This window comes from Corythoichthys intestinalis, chromosome 13, assembly GCF_030265065.1.
Source record: "Corythoichthys intestinalis isolate RoL2023-P3 chromosome 13, ASM3026506v1, whole genome shotgun sequence".
Classification (NCBI taxonomy): Eukaryota; Metazoa; Chordata; class Actinopteri; order Syngnathiformes; family Syngnathidae; genus Corythoichthys; species Corythoichthys intestinalis.
In genome coordinates, this window is record NC_080407.1 from 26,134,004 (window position 1) to 26,151,177 (window position 17,174).

At 40.8% G+C, this 17,174-nt stretch overlaps 2 protein-coding genes across 3 annotated transcripts in view; one reads left to right on the plus strand and one right to left on the minus strand.

Annotated features, from left to right (window-relative positions):
- Positions 1–1,371: 1,371 nt before the first annotated feature.
- LOC130928548 (zinc finger protein OZF-like) overlaps positions 1,372–17,174 on the minus strand; it is a 43,368-nt gene continuing 27,565 nt past the window's right edge. For both annotated transcript variants that reach the window (XM_057855245.1, XM_057855244.1), the window contains one exon: positions 1,372–15,365. In XM_057855245.1, the coding sequence (XP_057711228.1) occupies positions 14,044–15,365 (1,322 nt within the window). In that variant the 3' untranslated portion in view covers positions 1,372–14,043. The remainder of the gene's footprint in view (positions 15,366–17,174) is intronic.
- Positions 6,541–12,444, plus strand: LOC130928552 (uncharacterized). Its single transcript, XM_057855248.1, has 2 exons — positions 6,541–6,627; positions 9,669–12,444. The coding sequence occupies exon 2, from the start codon at positions 10,252–10,254 to the stop codon at positions 11,743–11,745; it is 1,494 nt and encodes a 497-aa protein (XP_057711231.1). The 5' UTR covers positions 6,541–6,627; positions 9,669–10,251; the 3' UTR covers positions 11,746–12,444.

A 17,174-nucleotide genomic window follows, 5' to 3' on the forward strand; every position in this document is an offset into this window, starting at 1 on the left:
CTCACTTTATCACACCAGAGTGGGAGATGAAAAGTCCAGTGCTGCAGACACGCCCCCTCTACGAGAGTCACACAGGCACTCATCTTGCGCAGGTACTGACACAAGCAGTGTAAGAATGGAAGATAAGGAGGCCCAGTACTAATATCTCAGTAACAACTGATAATGCGAAAAATCAAATACATGCAGTAAAGGAGGCAGGACTGGGTCCACAAATAGGGTGTTTTGCACATGTAGTTTCGATTTCAGTTTTCAATAAACAAACAAAAATTATATTTACTTGTGGTTTTTTTTTTTTTTTTTGCTTTTCGCTGATCCGAAAAATGATCCGATCCGTGACTCTTGATCCGAGGAACAATCCGATCCGTGAGTTTTGTGATCCGTTTCACCCCTAATCAACACAGTATGAGTTTGTATCCAAAAATCACCAGACTGAGTCGAATGACAACCCACAGTGCTACTTTAATACCAATGACATTGAAAGTAATACAGTAAGCGGACTGTTAATTAACATTAGTGATCACCTACCAGTTTTTACAGTTTATAATGGCACCCAGCAAAGAAAGTTGCCAGAGCAGAATGTCAAGTATAGGCGAGTGAGGAACTTCTTTAAAAAGGTTTTATTGGCACAAAATTGGGAAAATGTATGTAATGGAATTGACATTGACTGTGTATATGAAACATTTTTGAATATGTTCACATCATTATATGATAAAAACTGCCCAATACAACGACACAGCAGAAAACAAAAGTACAAAGATCGACCATGGTTCACGAAGGGATTACAAAACGCTTGTAAGAAGAAATATACACTTTATAGAGAATTCATAAAACAAACGAAGGCAGAAAAATATATAAAACTAATATCATAAGGGTACATAGGAAAGAATACAATCATAAAATATTGTATTACAAAAACAAAAATATTAAAGGAATATGGGACATACTAAATGGAATTATTAAAAATAGTGCTAAGCAACAGAGCTATCCTCTATACTTTGTGGAAAATGATGTAAAGAAGGATAATACAGGGTGACCAAACGTCCTCTTTTGCCCGGACAAGTCTTACTTTCACGTAGTATCCTCGTGGTCCGGGCGGGTTTTATAAATTCATAAAAATGTCCGGTTTTTATGATTTTTCACGGGACCAATTTGAAGAGAATCCCTCCGGCCGCTGGGTGGCAGCAGTTGATAGGGCTCCTACTAGAAGGGAGGGAAGGAGTAGTTCTTCTTGTTTTTGTTGGCAGTTTACCCCTGTCATGAGTCATTACCGCCATCTACTGGGTTGACGATTTGGCCACAACGCCTGAAGTTTTTTTTTTTTTTTTTTTTTTTTTTTACAATAAATACGTATATATTGTATATAATGGCAACTGTTGACTTCTGTCGGAGCTCTGATTGTAAAATCCCCATTTTTTTTATTTTATTCTTTTTAAGTCATTATTTATTTATGTTTTTCAAACTGCATTTTTCCATCCAGAGTGAGGGGGCACACTTTAAATATATTAAAGTGATATAGGCATCTTTGAGTGAACTACGAGTAAAATTCAAGTATCTTGAGGTCGGGCTGAGTGTCCTCTTTTTTGGAAATCAAAATATGGTCACCCTAGGACAATATGGATGACATCGTCAGCAGCTTCAATGATTTCTTTGTAAATGTTGGACCAAATCTGGCAAAAAAAAATTTCCAGTTGCAAGTTTATCTGAGGCGTGGAATGAAAACCTCATTGAAAGGAATCCCAGCTCAATGTTGATTACAGCAGGGGTGGAAGAAGAAATAATTGATACTGAAAATACATGTAAATGCAAAACATACACTGACTCATTTAAATGTCATTGACATGACAGTTGTGAAAAAGGTCACTGAGGGGATTTCAAAACCACTAACATACTGTATATCTGTAACTTATCATTTTCAACAGATAAATTTCCAAACATAAAGAAAATAGCTCAAGTAGTGCCATTATACAAGACTGGAGATATGCACCACTTCACAAATTACAGTCCTGTTTCTCTACTTCCACAATTTTCCAAAATTCTTGAAAATTATTCAACAACAGATTAGATAAATTCATAAGTAAATATGACTTTCCGACAGTCAAGATGTCGGACAGTTCAACATCACACGCTTTAACTGAATCGGTTGAGGAGATCAGTAACGCTCAAATTACACTCAGTTGGAATGTTCTTAGATCTTAAGAAACCATTTCACCCTATTAATCATGACATTTTGATCAATAAACTTGAAGAGTATGGGATCAGGGGGGTGGCACTACACTGGTAGAAGAGAGAAACTATTCATCATCATGCTTGGACACTGCTTGTGGCGTCCCCCAGGGTTCAGTATTAGGTCGAAAACTGTTTATTCTTTAAACAAATGATACACGCAAAGTTTCAATAATACTAAAATTAGTTTTATTTGCAGATGCCACAAGTATCTTTTGCGCTCTTGGGGGTGCATGAGCTCCAAGGGAGGGTTTCTGATGAAATTTGTAAGCTAAAAGCATGGTTTGATAGAAACAATTTTTCATTACTTAAGTAAAACCACATTCATGTTATTTAGCAGACACAATAGAGTCAAGTACAGATACATATAGATGGGGTGAATACTGAAAGGGGTCTATTAAAACAAGTTTCTTTGGGTAGTTATTGATGAGAAGATTAACTGGAAAGCAAGACACATATAAATGTATTATATCTGTCCTGAATAATGCCAAACACAGTCTTGACAATAAATCACTCCACATTCTTTACTGTTCTCTAATCCTGCCATATTTACACTACTGTGCAGAGGTCTGGAGTAACACTTAGAAATGTACAGTACAATAAAATCACTATCCATTTAGCAAAAATGAGCCATAAGAATACATAATGCTGGTGATAGGGATCATACTAATATATTATTTTTAAAATCCTGAACATTAAAAGTCACAGACTTGGTTCATTTTCAAAGAGGCCAGTTCATGTATAAGGCTATAGACCCCAATCACCAACGTCACACAATCACGTGATCGCTGTATTGTGCCGCCATATTGTCCGTCATTGTGTCGTATTGTCAATGGTAGTAGTTTCTAAAGGTGGATTCACTTGCAAATTATGGAAGCCCCGGTGCTTTCAGACGCTATAAACTCATTGGGTGAGTTGCATAAAAGCAGTTATTTGGAAAAGCTTCGGTCGATCCAGTCGCCAGATCCATATTTGATGCCCAAACCGATGTTTCCTCCCATCCGGTCCCGTCCCGTGCGTCAGAGCTCGTCCTGAGACCACAAAATTTCCAATCATATTCCAGTTTATGTCACGATGAGGAGTCGGGTACCCAAAATCGGCATCGGCCCAAATATAACCGACATTTGGTCAGCTGAGCGTCACCGTTGTCACGACTGTAAAATGAAACTTGATCGACAACGAGCCGGTGTGTGCCGAAAAATAGCTGCCCCGCGTGAAATGTCCCCACTGACGGGAGTGCTTATTTATAACGCTATATGGACGCATTACAGTAATGAATTTACGACTGTAAGATCAGTTTTAAATAATTAAATTACACAAAATATTAGTACTGTATTTTAGTAACAAATCGTGGACTGGGCCACATAACCATCTTTGAACAGAAATGTATTAGTCTACAGGTTTTCACGACCATATCCCGATTACAATCACAAAGGTATGACATTTATTAGTTCGAGTAAAATAATACATATTCACGGTACAAGAAAGTCGTTTCCGTGTGGGCGCGCCCGTCAGGGGGGACATTTCACGCAGGGCGGCTATTTTTCGGCACAACACCTGTTGTTGCGCTCACCTTCTTGCTACGTGACCGTGGCAATGAGCTTCGTAGTCTCAGTCTGATGATGTCTGCGATCGTGTTGGCATCATATTGATGTTTTCGCCGCTGTCTGACAGGTGTCGACACAAACGCATCATGGACCGAGATAAACAAACTGTGCTGCTTTAGAGATTTGCCCTTTTAACAATGGGCACACAGCAACTTCTAAAATGACCGTTTATCTTCTTTGTTACAGCAACCAACCGCCGCACATGCCTTCACCATTTTGATTAATCAGTCAGATCAATCATTGTTAACGATTGGCAGGAAGGTTTTTGGGTTCGTTTACTAGGCGGTGATTCCTTAGACAAGCAGAAAAACACTCAGTAATAGGAATGAACAGAGCGGTAATATGTAAACACGACGGGCTGACGGATAATATGGCGGAACCAGTCAGGGGGGCAGAGTTGTGACATCACGTGAGTGGGGTCTATAGACCCTACTCACGTGACGTCACAACCACGCCTCCGCGCCATATTGTCCGCCAACTCGTCGTGTAGAAGCATTACCGCTACGTAAATTCCTCCTATTATGGCGTGTTTTTCTGCTCGTTAACATTAATAATCAAAATGGTGAAGGTGTGTGTGGCGGTTGGTTGCAATAACAGAGAAGATAGACGGAGAGACTTGAAGTTCTACCGTATAGGGAATGGGACGTACTACGTCATTGTTTGGACGCGCCCCCATGCTGGTAATATGATTCACTTCCGGTCCGGCAGACTCAATGCGGATTGTAACGTGTGGTAGTGCTAAGCTAACTCTTTCGGTGTTTTAGAAAGAAAATATGGGTGCTTATTGTTGCGTTACCGGGTGCAACAGCGACAAGAAAAGGGGTTAGGAAAAATGAACTCACTTTTCACCGTTTTCCTGCATGGAGGACCAAATATCAGATCACGAAGGTACGACGGATGGCTGGATTGCAGCGGTTCGTCGGAAAAGCATTTCTTATGATCATATTTCTGCTGGAATGAGAGTGTGTTCCTGTCATCTCTACTCTTGTAAGTTGAACGATTTATCTCCTTTTGGTTTCAATACGTTTTTGTTTTTTTACACCGTTGTGTAAATCTGCCTCGGTAGCAATGCTCACCTACTACGACTCACCTACCTGTTGTGTTCCTAGGTAAACCTGCTGACAACACATCCCGATTGGTCACCATCTCTCGGATCATTTGACAAAGAAAATTTGTTCAATGGAGTGGTTCCATTTGTCCTGTGTCGGACTCAAACAAGCCCCTGCAGCAGACGCCATCTGGGTCTGCCCTTCTTGTCAATAAACTGCGGGCTTTTAACTTGTGAAAATGAGAACTTTAATGCACATATTTATTCTGCCTGGCTATTTAACTAAGGCCAATGAAGTGTTTTTTTTTTTAACCACTTTGACAAAGACACGTTTCATTGTAATGTTGAATTTATATATTATTATTTTTAATTTATAATATTATTTGCACTAATGTAGACTTTAGACTGTCAATTCAAATAGTGTTGGAAAAGTTGCAATACCTAAAATAGAAATGTACATATTTATACACCTTTATTTACCTAAGGCCACTGGATGTTTTTTAAATGCTTTGAAAAATACAGGTTTTGTTGTGATCTTGTATTTATATAGTATATAGCTTTTTATAATGTATTATATGATGTATTATAATATTTGCTGCCCCCTGCCAGAGTGTGGGCCATTTTGTACTAAAAGGATTTTAAATTGTCAGTTCAAATACTGTGTTGGAGACTAGTACTTGCAATACTTAAAATGGAAATGCAAGAACTTTAAAGCACATATTTATTCTGTCTGGCAATTTACCCAAGGCCAGTAAATAGTGTTTTAAACTGCTTTGACAAAGACACATTTATTGTAATCTTGTATTTGTGTATTACTTATGATTTATTATATAATATTTGCTGCCCCCGTCAGAGGGTGGGCCTTGTTTGCACTAATTTAAAAATTTCAAACTGTCAATTCAAATATCGTATTGGAGAAATTGCATTACTTGAAATAAATTTATTACAACTTATCAGTCCCAGTTCTTGTCTACAACACTGTCCAAAAATTGTCAATGCATATTCCAAATAGAATAACAAAATTAAGTCACCTGACTTTGTAATTATTACACCTGTTTATTATGAAGACCTGAAGTAAACAACAAGCAGTTACAGTTTGTCAAGAAGTTGTTCAAGTCATGTTTTGGTATTCATATTTTATTGACTTTTCACAACAACACTCGGGCTCGTGTTTGTAAGAGCAGAGAAAACAGAAGTTTCAGCGTGCACTCTTCGCCTTTCCAACCTCTCATAACGCTCCGATGTGCTGGGCTCCAAACGATTGTAAGACAAGGCCCCAAAGCCTTATATAAAGGAATGTTGTTTTTAACCTCATCAACTGACATCAAGCTGCAAGGTAATTGTTTTCAACCTTATCAAGCTGACTCATGCGAAAAGGGGAGCAAGGTACCGCCGATACCGCAAAATAGTGAACATAACATGTTTTCTCATCAAACCGTGCGAAGGGAATGTGTTATTCTCAACCTTATCAAGCTGCAAGGTACAGCCTGACCGCAAAATCAAAAGGGGAGTAAGGATTCTCGAAGGCCGTAAACCGTGCGAAACGTCTAAGGGAGATCCAAACATTCTCCGAAGCCGTGTGAAACTCGAACGGGAGGGGAAGTTACGAGGCGCGATACTTGTTATAAAGAAGCGACGGGGGCAGGTAGGGTTAGAGTCCGCTGTGGGATTACGCGCGGTCGCCCAGCCTTGGTATTTCTTCGCTCACTATTACTGAGGACGCCCGGCTCTCCGTCCTTCCAGCACACGGTAATGAGATTTATGTTATTGCATGTAATCTATGAGCTGAAATACAATTGTTGCTTGTTTGCTTGTACACTTTATACTGTGGGTTAAATAAAATGTGCCGCTTGTTTAACGCAGTGAAGTGTTATTGTTTGCTGTCCATGTAAGTCGCCGACGATCCGCGATCCTGAAGTTAATAATAAGTCATAGCAATTGATTATGAGTTGTGACTATTATATTATTTGATACTGTAATTGATTATAAGCAGTGTCTACTTAAAGAATACTTGTCTGATTGGATATAACAGACAAGTTAACCCATAGTAGCCTGGTGATTGGGTATCAGCCTCGCTACTATTCATTTTCATTGATACTGTGATTGATCATAAGCAGTATCAGAATTGTTTCAAAACATTTATGGCGTCACGGACAGGATCAATAGTATTGATAAATTGATTAGTATTGATTGAAATTGGTCATTGTAATTAAGTAATACTGAGAATTTGTTGTTTGGTAAATTGACTTGAGTAATACTGGGATTGTGTTGTTTTGGGATTTACGTATTACTCGATAAATTGAGTGAACATTCCGGTATATTTTTGGTTTAGCGTTATCAGTAGCGCGGGAAGTGTCGTCGGCGCGCGGGTTCGCGGCCCAGCCAAGCCAGAGAGGTGGGAGTGAATAGCGGGGCGACGCTGAACGACTATAAGACGTTCATGGTGACACTGAACGCTGTCGAACGCGTGAAACGGTATAGCGCGGGGACCGGAAGGGACCGGAAATTTCAAAGTAATACTGAGTGAGACGTAACAGAATAGCGATGTTTCAGAAATTGCGGAATTAATAAACATTGTCTATTAAGCAAAAGTGTGCCTGTTGCTTACTCACTGCGAACCTGGAAAATTTCAAAACAATTTTGAGGTCACGGTGGACAGGATTTCCGGAGAACTGCGACTTGGACATGGCTTGTTGTTTGAGTAAGAGTAAAACTTTGGATGAACCCGAAGGGGGTTCTGCTGACTGCGTCTCGGGAGTGCCGGGGTGGGACAGTCATGAGTATAGAGAAATTGGGAATTCTGCTGACTGCGTCTCGGGAGTGCCGGGGTGGGACAGTCATGAGTATAGAGAAATTGGGGAAATTGTTAACGCGGAATGGGGGACGCCCTGGTCCGTGGGTTAACATGACAACAGGGGCCAGCCTGACGTCAGTCAAAGATTTACTGACTCAGGTTGTGGTCCGAAAAAGAGCGCCTTTAGGGGGTGTACGAAAAATGAGGTGGATTTGTGCAGAAGCATGGAAAGATCGTAACTCCTCGTTGGGAAAAAGAACCGTGGAATGGAATTGCGTCGTGTTTGCGCGGATGCGATGATCGTCCCGATACGTGGATTCGTTAGGGGATTGTACTACACATGACGTCAGATAAATAGGAATTTCTGTGGATCTGTGTTGACAGTTAGTTCGTCATTGACCTCAAATTGTATGTTTTTTATGTTTGGTCTGGTGTGAGCCACTGGTAGAATGTACGGTAATTCTGATTTGTATTTGAAATTGTGCTGTCCTGTATGATAAGCCATTGGGGATGGTTGTTATTGTGTGACTGAACGTGAGGCTGCGTCGCGTCATGATTCTTTTTTGCGAGGCTCATGTGTAATAGTTGAACGTTTATTGTGTGTGTATAATTGTAGTTATTGTCGCGTGACTGATTGATTTTTTGCGTGGGATCGTGTGTGAATAGCTGACCGTTTACTGCGCAAAATGGGAAGAAGGGAACGTTTTTCAACATGAGGAGTGCGGCCCTTCGGTGGCCCCTATTTGCAACATGGGGTCCTCGACGGCATTCGCTGGGTTTTTGCCCAAATTGATTATAAGGGGAGGTTGTAATTGCAGCTGGGAATATTCCAGCCTTTTCCTTATATTATTTAGGATAAAATTGAGAAACAAATTGGGAAAACAGGTAAAACAAAAATGATTTTGAAATGGAATTTCATTAGAGATGAGAATAGATTGTTGAGCTCCATTGAAACTTATAGAATGTTAAGGGTAATTAATTTAATTATCAACAAGCTCATGGATTAAACTGTGTTTAGACATTTGATTAACTGATTAATCGAATATGACTGAGGGTGGGGACAGCTGCATGCCAGCATCTGCCTGATCAACAGATGACGGTATTCCAGTTCCCGCCCAGAAGTTCAAAACAACAAGGATTATTGATAGTGTTGACAAATTATGTTAATGGGAACAGTGATAAAGTGATTATTCACCTTGATGCAGCTGTAACAGTTGAGGTGTGGTATTGGCAACTTAAGGGTTAATAATGTACACTTACTGTCATGAGTTGCTTTATTGATAACTTGAACACTGTCATGAGTTGCTTTATTGACAACTTGAATTTGACTGTCATGAGTTTCTTTATTGATAATTTGAATTTGAAATTTTTTCTTAAGGAATTTTGAAGATACGAAATATTGTCTAGGCTTACGGCTTTTGGATCGCATGCTGATGGAATTTGGCTGTCTTTGTTCGGCTGTGATGTCAGTGGCTAATAGACAATTCTAGATTTTGTCGTCACGTGGAATAGTGGCCAATTTTGTAATGAGTGACCACAGCAAAATTTATAATGTATGTAATTACAGTAAATTACAAAAGACGGAAGTGAACAATTTGGAGAGAGAAGTGAATATTGGCGCTTCGCCAAGCGGAAATAATTATAACGATTTTGACTACGATTTTGACTTTGCGATGTTAGAAAGAAGATGCTTTTTGTGCCATCAAAGGGTACATTTAGCCAGGGAATGTGAGTGGAAGACATACAGGACAACTTATAAGATTGCAGAAACCGCCGAGTTACCTGTTCGAGCTACTCCGGGTTTACCTAGATCTGGATTGTCACTTAAAGGGGTAACTATACTTGCTGGGGGTTATTGATGCTGATTATCAAGGCGAATTGGGGGCTGTAATATACAATTTGACTTCAGAACCGTTTATTGTGAAATCTGACGGGAAAAATTGATACAAAAATGTGTCTGGTCCGAAGCGTTTGAAATCTCTTCTGCTTCTTCCAGCCTGACAATTGATAATGTGATGTGGAGGCGGTTTATTGGGACATCTACTGGGAGATCGCTACGGCTCTGCATGGTGGAGGACGCTCGGGGAGTCCGGTGTCCAAGGAAGGTCGTCCCTGCTCCTCTGGACCCCCCCCCCCTTGCACCCCAGGAGTCAACAATACAGGAAGGGTTCGCAGGGCTCCCATGGTGGCTGCAGGATGCCTCATCACGGTCACGTCTGAAACACCTGTCGGTCGGTCTGTGGCATCTCGACAACAAAACGTGTCACTCACGCAATGGCACTGAGTGGATGACCGAGGTCACGTCTGACCTATGGATCTCGAACAGCACGGAAGTTCGAGGGATCGGATGAATTGCTCCTGTTCCTTTGGATCCCCCTTCTGGTCCCTTTGCCCCCTTGTTTGCCCCCTTTGTCCCCAGATTGAAGAAAACGCACACGGAGATTCACTGGATCGTCTTGTTTCCCCCTTTCCCCACATGTGCCGCACGGAAACAGCGTGCATGGTACGACACCCTTCTGGGTGGAACCGGAACCGTGTTAAGCATCTCTAACACGATTGATGGAGAAGTCACCAGAACTATGTTGTCTAACACCGGAAGTGACATTGCGCACGGTCTCTCGACCGTAGGGCTTTGGATGCCCACATCTATCGCGCCTCATGAAGAAGCGTCGTCTTTATTCTTAGCACAATTGTCATGGGATAAAGGGATGTGGGATGCAACACAAGAAGTATTAACACCTATAATTGATACATGTACACCTTTGACACAATCAGTGATAACTACGAAAATGCACTGGAAAGTTGTATTCCCTGTTTTTCCATCGTGTGCTCGGAGGAAGAGAGAGTGGTATGACACGTTGTTAGGGGGAACGGGAACGTTATTGGGGGTATCCAATACCATTGATAATGAGGTAACGCGATATAAATTAGCTGGAACCGGACAGGGAACTCATGATGCCCTACTAAAAGTAGGAATGTGGCTTCCTAATTCAATAGTGGGACAAAAAGAAAATGCTAAATTATGGCAGGACGTATTTAAATGGGAACTGAATATATGGAACGCCACTAGCAGTGTTTTAACCAACGTGACTAAACAGCTAAACTGGACCACATGTAGCATACAATACCTACATGCACAGGCGCAGAAGGAACGTTTTATACGAACAATGACTACGGGAAATTATCAGGAGTGGCGTACGAGTTGGAATATATCTTCGGAGTTATGGTTACAGTTACATTCGGAATATACGGTTTGTAATGCGACCGAATGTAGGGGATATTGGACACAATACACCGTAACCTCAAACGTTACCGTATGTAAATTCCAGGTATTACCCGTAATAACTGAACTAGGCTATTGGTTTTTGCATGTGGAAGGTGAATGGTTTAATTCGGGAACGAACCAAACCTTTAATACCGATCTTTGCGAAAACACAGATAAAGGACTAGCTTGTAAATTGCATCATGAGTTTGTTAATCCTTGCTTAACAAAAGTAGACTTCGCCTTATGCGATTGGTCAAGGGAACCTAGTAGGGACATTTTGTGGCAGGTAGGACCACATACCCTTTGTGTGGCCACTGCCCAAAATCACTCCATGTTGCCAACGGTTCCATTTGTAGGATGCCTATGTAATGTTCGTTTCTTTCAGTGGGGAAACGGGACGTATTGGTTGACAAATTACACAGTTGCTAGCCGGTTTACGGCTGTGCAATGGGAAGTGTTACGTACACCATGGCAAATCTCTTTGGAGCGTTTCAAATGCGCATTGGAACAATCCACTGAGATAAAAAAATTTATTAAGTCACATGCGTCCAATGTTTCCCAACTGATGGTATCAACATTGATGGCTAAAGGAGAAATTTTGCATGCTGCTAAAATTATTCAGCAACAATCTGCTCATCATTGGTGGGACATATTTTCAGGATTATCACAAACTGCTAGGGTAACATTGCTTCCACCAATGATTTTGGTCTTAATAGCTATTGCTTTGACTATGCTATGTAATATTGGAATTTGTTGCTACGTCAAACGTCTAGAGGACCAGGTTGCCCGGCATCAGTTAGAATTATGAGGGGACTGGTAGAAACAATAGACTTAGACGGGGTAGATGCATGCGTAGTAACTATAACTACTGAAGAAGGGGGGCATATCTTGGACTACCAAGATATGAGGGGTGGATTCTTTTATCGCCGTATAGAGCGACACCCTGACCGTGTAAATATGCTTATAGCCGCGGTGTATGAAATAGTAGCCGACCATCATTATGCTAATTTGCGGGGGGATCCCTGGTTTCAATGGATTCAGCAAAATTGGAGACATTATGCAGTAGGATTAATAAATTAGAGTTGATTTGGTTTAAAACACCAGGAGTGGAATGTAAGACAAGGCCCCAAAGCCTTATATAAAGGAATGTTGTTTTTAACCTCATCAACTGACATCAAGCTGCAAGGTAATTGTTTTCAACCTTATCAAGCTGACTCATGCGAAAAGGGGAGCAAGGTACCGCCGATACCGCAAAATAGTGAACATAACATGTTTTCCGCAAAATAGTGAACATAACATGTTTTCTCATCAAACCGTGCGAAGGGAATGTGTTATTCTCAACCTTATCAAGCTGCAAGGTACAGCCTGACCGCAAAATCAAAAGGGGAGTAAGGATTCTCGAAGGCCGTAAACCGTGCGAAACGTCTAAGGGAGATCCAAACATTCTCCGAAGCCGTGTGAAACTCGAACGGGAGGGGAAGTTACGAGGCGCGATACTTGTTATAAAGAAGCGACGGGGGCAGGTAGGGTTAGAGTCCGCTGTGGGATTACGCGCGGTCGCCCAGCCTTGGTATTTCTTCGCTCACTATTACTGAGGACGCCCGGCTCTCCGTCCTTCCAGCACACGGTAATGAGATTTATGTTATTGCATGTAATCTATGAGCTGAAATACAATTGTTGCTTGTTTGCTTGTACACTTTATACTGTGGGTTAAATAAAATGTGCCGCTTGTTTAACGCAGTGAAGTGTTATTGTTTGCTGTCCATGTAAGTCGCCGACGATCCGCGATCCTGAAGTTAATAATAAGTCATAGCAATTGATTATGAGTTGTGACTATTATATTATTTGATACTGTAATTGATTATAAGCAGTGTCTACTTAAAGAATACTTGTCTGATTGGATATAACAGACAAGTTAACCCATAGTAGCCTGGTGATTGGGTATCAGCCTCGCTACTATTCATTTTCATTGATACTGTGATTGATCATAAGCAGTATCAGAATTGTTTCAAAACAACGATTACCACAGATTATGTAGTAGTCATTTTATATCTGGTAAGATGCATTTAATATATATTTAGAGGGTTTTGGGCTGACAACCACAATTAAGATCATTGCGAGGCTAATCGCCGACAACATACAGTTTCAAATTCAAGATGCTTATTTGCTCCATCATCATTACATTTTGAATAATATTTAGCTGGTACCAAGTGAAAGAAGCTGGCCACGTCTACGGATCATCAGTTAAACAAGTGTGTCCAAACCTTTTGCAAAGGGGGCCATATTTTGTGTGGTAAAAATGCAGGGGGCTACCTTGGCTGATTTACATAGACCAATATATTTAAACAAATTTTAGCAAGCCCTTCTGTGTGTCACATTTGTTTTTTTTAATTCATGATTTCAACAGTCTCCTCTTTGTGGCGTTCTCTTTCGACACTCGGGCTCTTGCAAAATACTGCTGCTGTGCTTCAAGTAGCTATAATTTCTCGCTGCGTATCTTCCCTGTAATGTTGTACATGTCAGCGCGTCTTGTTCGGTAATATCATTGTCGCGTCACATCGAACTCTTTGAAAACAGCGACTGTCTCTTTGCAAATGAGGCAGACACCGTTGTTGCGTGTTTTATTGAAGAAATAGTCCAATATCCACCTATCCTTGAAGCGTCGGCCATCACAGTCAACTTTTTTTTTTTTGATCGTCGCCATTTTAGAAAATTGGAAGGGTAACACGGGGTAATGTTGCTTAGAGTGCTGCTCTTAAATTTTTTCAAACTTTCGTGAGAATAGGCTGATTTAGTGTGGACAAGATAGTTGTAGATATCAGGGTAGCAGATGTCAGGCAGAAAGGGCGAACACAGCGGGTCGAAAAATATCGATTTAGGCATGTAATATGGATCTGGCGAATGGATAGACTGAAGCTTTTCCGCATAACGCCTTTTATGCAACGCATCCAATGAGTTTACAGCGTCTGAAAGCACCGGGGCTTCCATGAATTGCACTATAAATTGCACGACAAATTGAAACCATTGAGAATACGGATAAACAATGACGGACAATATGGCGGCCGGATACAGCGACACGTCATTGTGTGACGTTGGTGAGTAGGGTCTATAGGAAAAAAGGTTTTTCACCAGTGTGGCTTCTTGTGTGTTGTTTTAAGGTTTGCTTCTGAGCAAATCTTTGATCACAAACTGAGCAGGAAAAAGGTTTTTCGCCAGTGTGTGTTCTTTTGTGTTTTTTTAAGGTTTCTATACGAGCAAATCCTTGACCACAAACGGAGCAGGAAAAAGGTTTTTCGCCAGTGTGTGTTTTTGTATGTTCTTTTAAGTGTTGCTGCTGAGTGAATCTTTGACCACATACTGAGCAGGGAAAAGGTTTTTCTCCAGTGTGAATTCTTGTGTGTATTTTCAAGCTATTTTTTCTAGTGAATCTTTGACCACAAACTGAGCAGGAAAAAGGTTTTTCGCCAGTGTGGGTTCTTGTATGTTGTTTTAAGAGTTGCTTCCGAGCAAATCTTTGACTACAAACTGAGCAGGAAAACGGTTTTTCGCCAGTGTGGGTTATTGTGTGTTGTTTTAAAAGTTGCTTTCGAGCAAATCTTTGATCACAAACTGAGCAGAGAAAAGGTTTTTCTCCAGTGTGGATTCTTGTGTGTATTTTCAAGCTATTTTTTTGAGTGAATCTTTGACCACAAACTGAGCAGGAAAAAGGTTTTTCGCCAGTGTGGGTTCTTGTATGTTGTTTTAAGAGTTGCTTCCGAGCAAATCTTTGATCACATATCGAGCAGGAAAAAGGTTTTTCGCCAGTGTGGGTTCTTGTGTGTCGTTTTAAGTATTGCTTCCAACCAAATCTTTGATCACAAACTGAGCAGGAAAAAGGTTTTTCGCCGGTGTGGATTCTTGTGTGTTTTCTTAAGTCTCCCGAATGAACAAAACTCTTTCCACAAACTGAGCAGACATAAGGTTTTTCACCAGTATGGATCCTCATATGTCCTCGACAACTTTGCTTAGTAGCAAGGGTTTTCCCACACTGAGAGCATTTGCAAAGTTTGTCGTCACCGTGAGATGTCTTATGACCATCATCATTGTAAGGTGAGTGTGACGTGGCGCCATCTCTGTCTGATGAAGCAATGTCAATGTCTGCTTGCAATCCTTCTGTTGAGCTGCTGCTACTCCCCTTGCTTGGAGGCTTCGCCCCTCTGCCGGCCTCACTCGGACCATCTTCACTCTTCAAGGGCTCACGAGTCAACCTGGTGATATGCTCCTCCTCTACCTCCTCTTTACCATATGGCAGCTCCTCCTCCTCCTTTTTGATTGGAAGTTGCCTCTGTTGACAGGGCTCTGGCTCCTCCTCCTCTTTGATTTGGGGGAGCTCAACATACTCGTTAACGCCAGGAGATTCTGTCTCAGCACCAATATATTTTCTGAAACCTGCAAGAAACAAGAAAACCACCGATATATTTATTGACCACCACCGTGTCATCGGCCAGTCTTTTCTTTGTGCAAAACTTGGGGAAGATGAGTACAGTGACTTTAAATTCAATTATCGGCCAAAAATAGCTAAAAATGCAATTTCGGTCTAAATGTTTTGAAGACCGAAAGTTTACCATTGAATCGTGTGAAGAGCCTTAGTCCCATTGTGATGATGTCATTAAAACACGGCGAGAAGCAACGCAAAAGAAAAATAACGCTTTTCGAGTTGTTGGTTACGGTAATAATAACCACTGCCTAGTCTATTGAATCCTAGCAGCTATCTGGGGCAAAAAAAATCGATTCAAGTTTACTCACCACTAATAAAATGTCGGCTGCAAACGTAAATGTGCCTTGATTTAGGTTACCACTGGCGAGAATGGTCCACGGAACCGTCTTCTTTTACTGTTCCTCGATTGATTGCTTTCAGCCATTTGCTTGTCCTTTTCTTCTCACGAGGAAGAATGAAGAACTTCAAATGTGGCTCCGAACTCTTCCTTGTGTTACAACCCGCAACAGGGACACTTTTAGTCATTCCGACGGAAAAAAAGTCCGCAAATAAGACAAAAGTTCAACGCGTTTGGACTACAATGCACGACAGAGCAACTGCTTGTGACTCGTGTTTTGCCCCCATTTCAATATGGCGACGCTTTGTTTTGGCTGGTGACGTCATTAATGCCCGGATGTCCGACTGCGAGAATGTGTCTGGAGGAGAGAGAGGAAGCGCGCGGATAACAAACGAGGTTGGAAAAACACCTTGTTTTGGTGATTGCTTGTTCGGCGTGGTTGCGGCCAACAGTAACAGTTAATCCTGCAATAAAAAAACAGGTTAGACCAACTCTCCGTGCGTTCTCTATATCCAGTGCGACGCTACAATAAATATTCCTGACTGTGCCGTCACGATAGTCGTGGCTATGAACACCTTTCTCGTATGAACGACTCTGCAGACGTGGCTTTGTCTAAGCAGGTTTATTAAAACTCAAAAGGGTGAAACTAAAGAAAACAGACAAAACAACACAATCAAAATATGCACAATATATGAAATCGCATATGTACTGTACTGCCCTATCTGTAGCAAACTGCATATGAAAATATGAATAAACAATTAGCAGAGCGTCCGAGACGCCCTTTTGCCGACCCTCTAACTCGTGGGTAATTAGCATATCACAAGTTTCATGCTAAGTGAGTCTGTCTCACTTTTTTGCACTGAAGTACACACAGTTCACATATTTACGTTTTTAAACGTATTTAAACTAGGGCTGTCCCAAACGACTAATTTCCTCCCGATTAGTCAGCCGACTATTTTTACGATTAGTCGACTAATCTTTTTTTTTTTTAATTACTTTAATAATGACATTTTTGTTGAAGCTTATTAATTCACAAAAAAAACATTTTGGAACACCTACATTCTTTATTAACGTATAAATAAATAACATAAATCAATATAATAAATAATAATAATAATAAATCACAAACAATGAGGTCAAATGATGCTGGCATTAACTAGTGCAAAAAAAAAAAATGTAAACGGAAACACTGAGACTTCACCTCTTTAAACAGGAGTCAAAACAATTCTTACTCTTTTTGTGGTATGTCATTGTCTATATTGTTCTAAATGTTAAAATTAATTGCAATATCCCGGACAACCATTTTCAGACTACTTTGTGTGAGTTCAGATGCTTTTTCTGGTGTGCATTCCGCATTTTGGGGGGAGGGGAAAAACTCTTCAACTTTTGTTTGTTTTAACCTGAAAATAGATTAAAGTAGAGG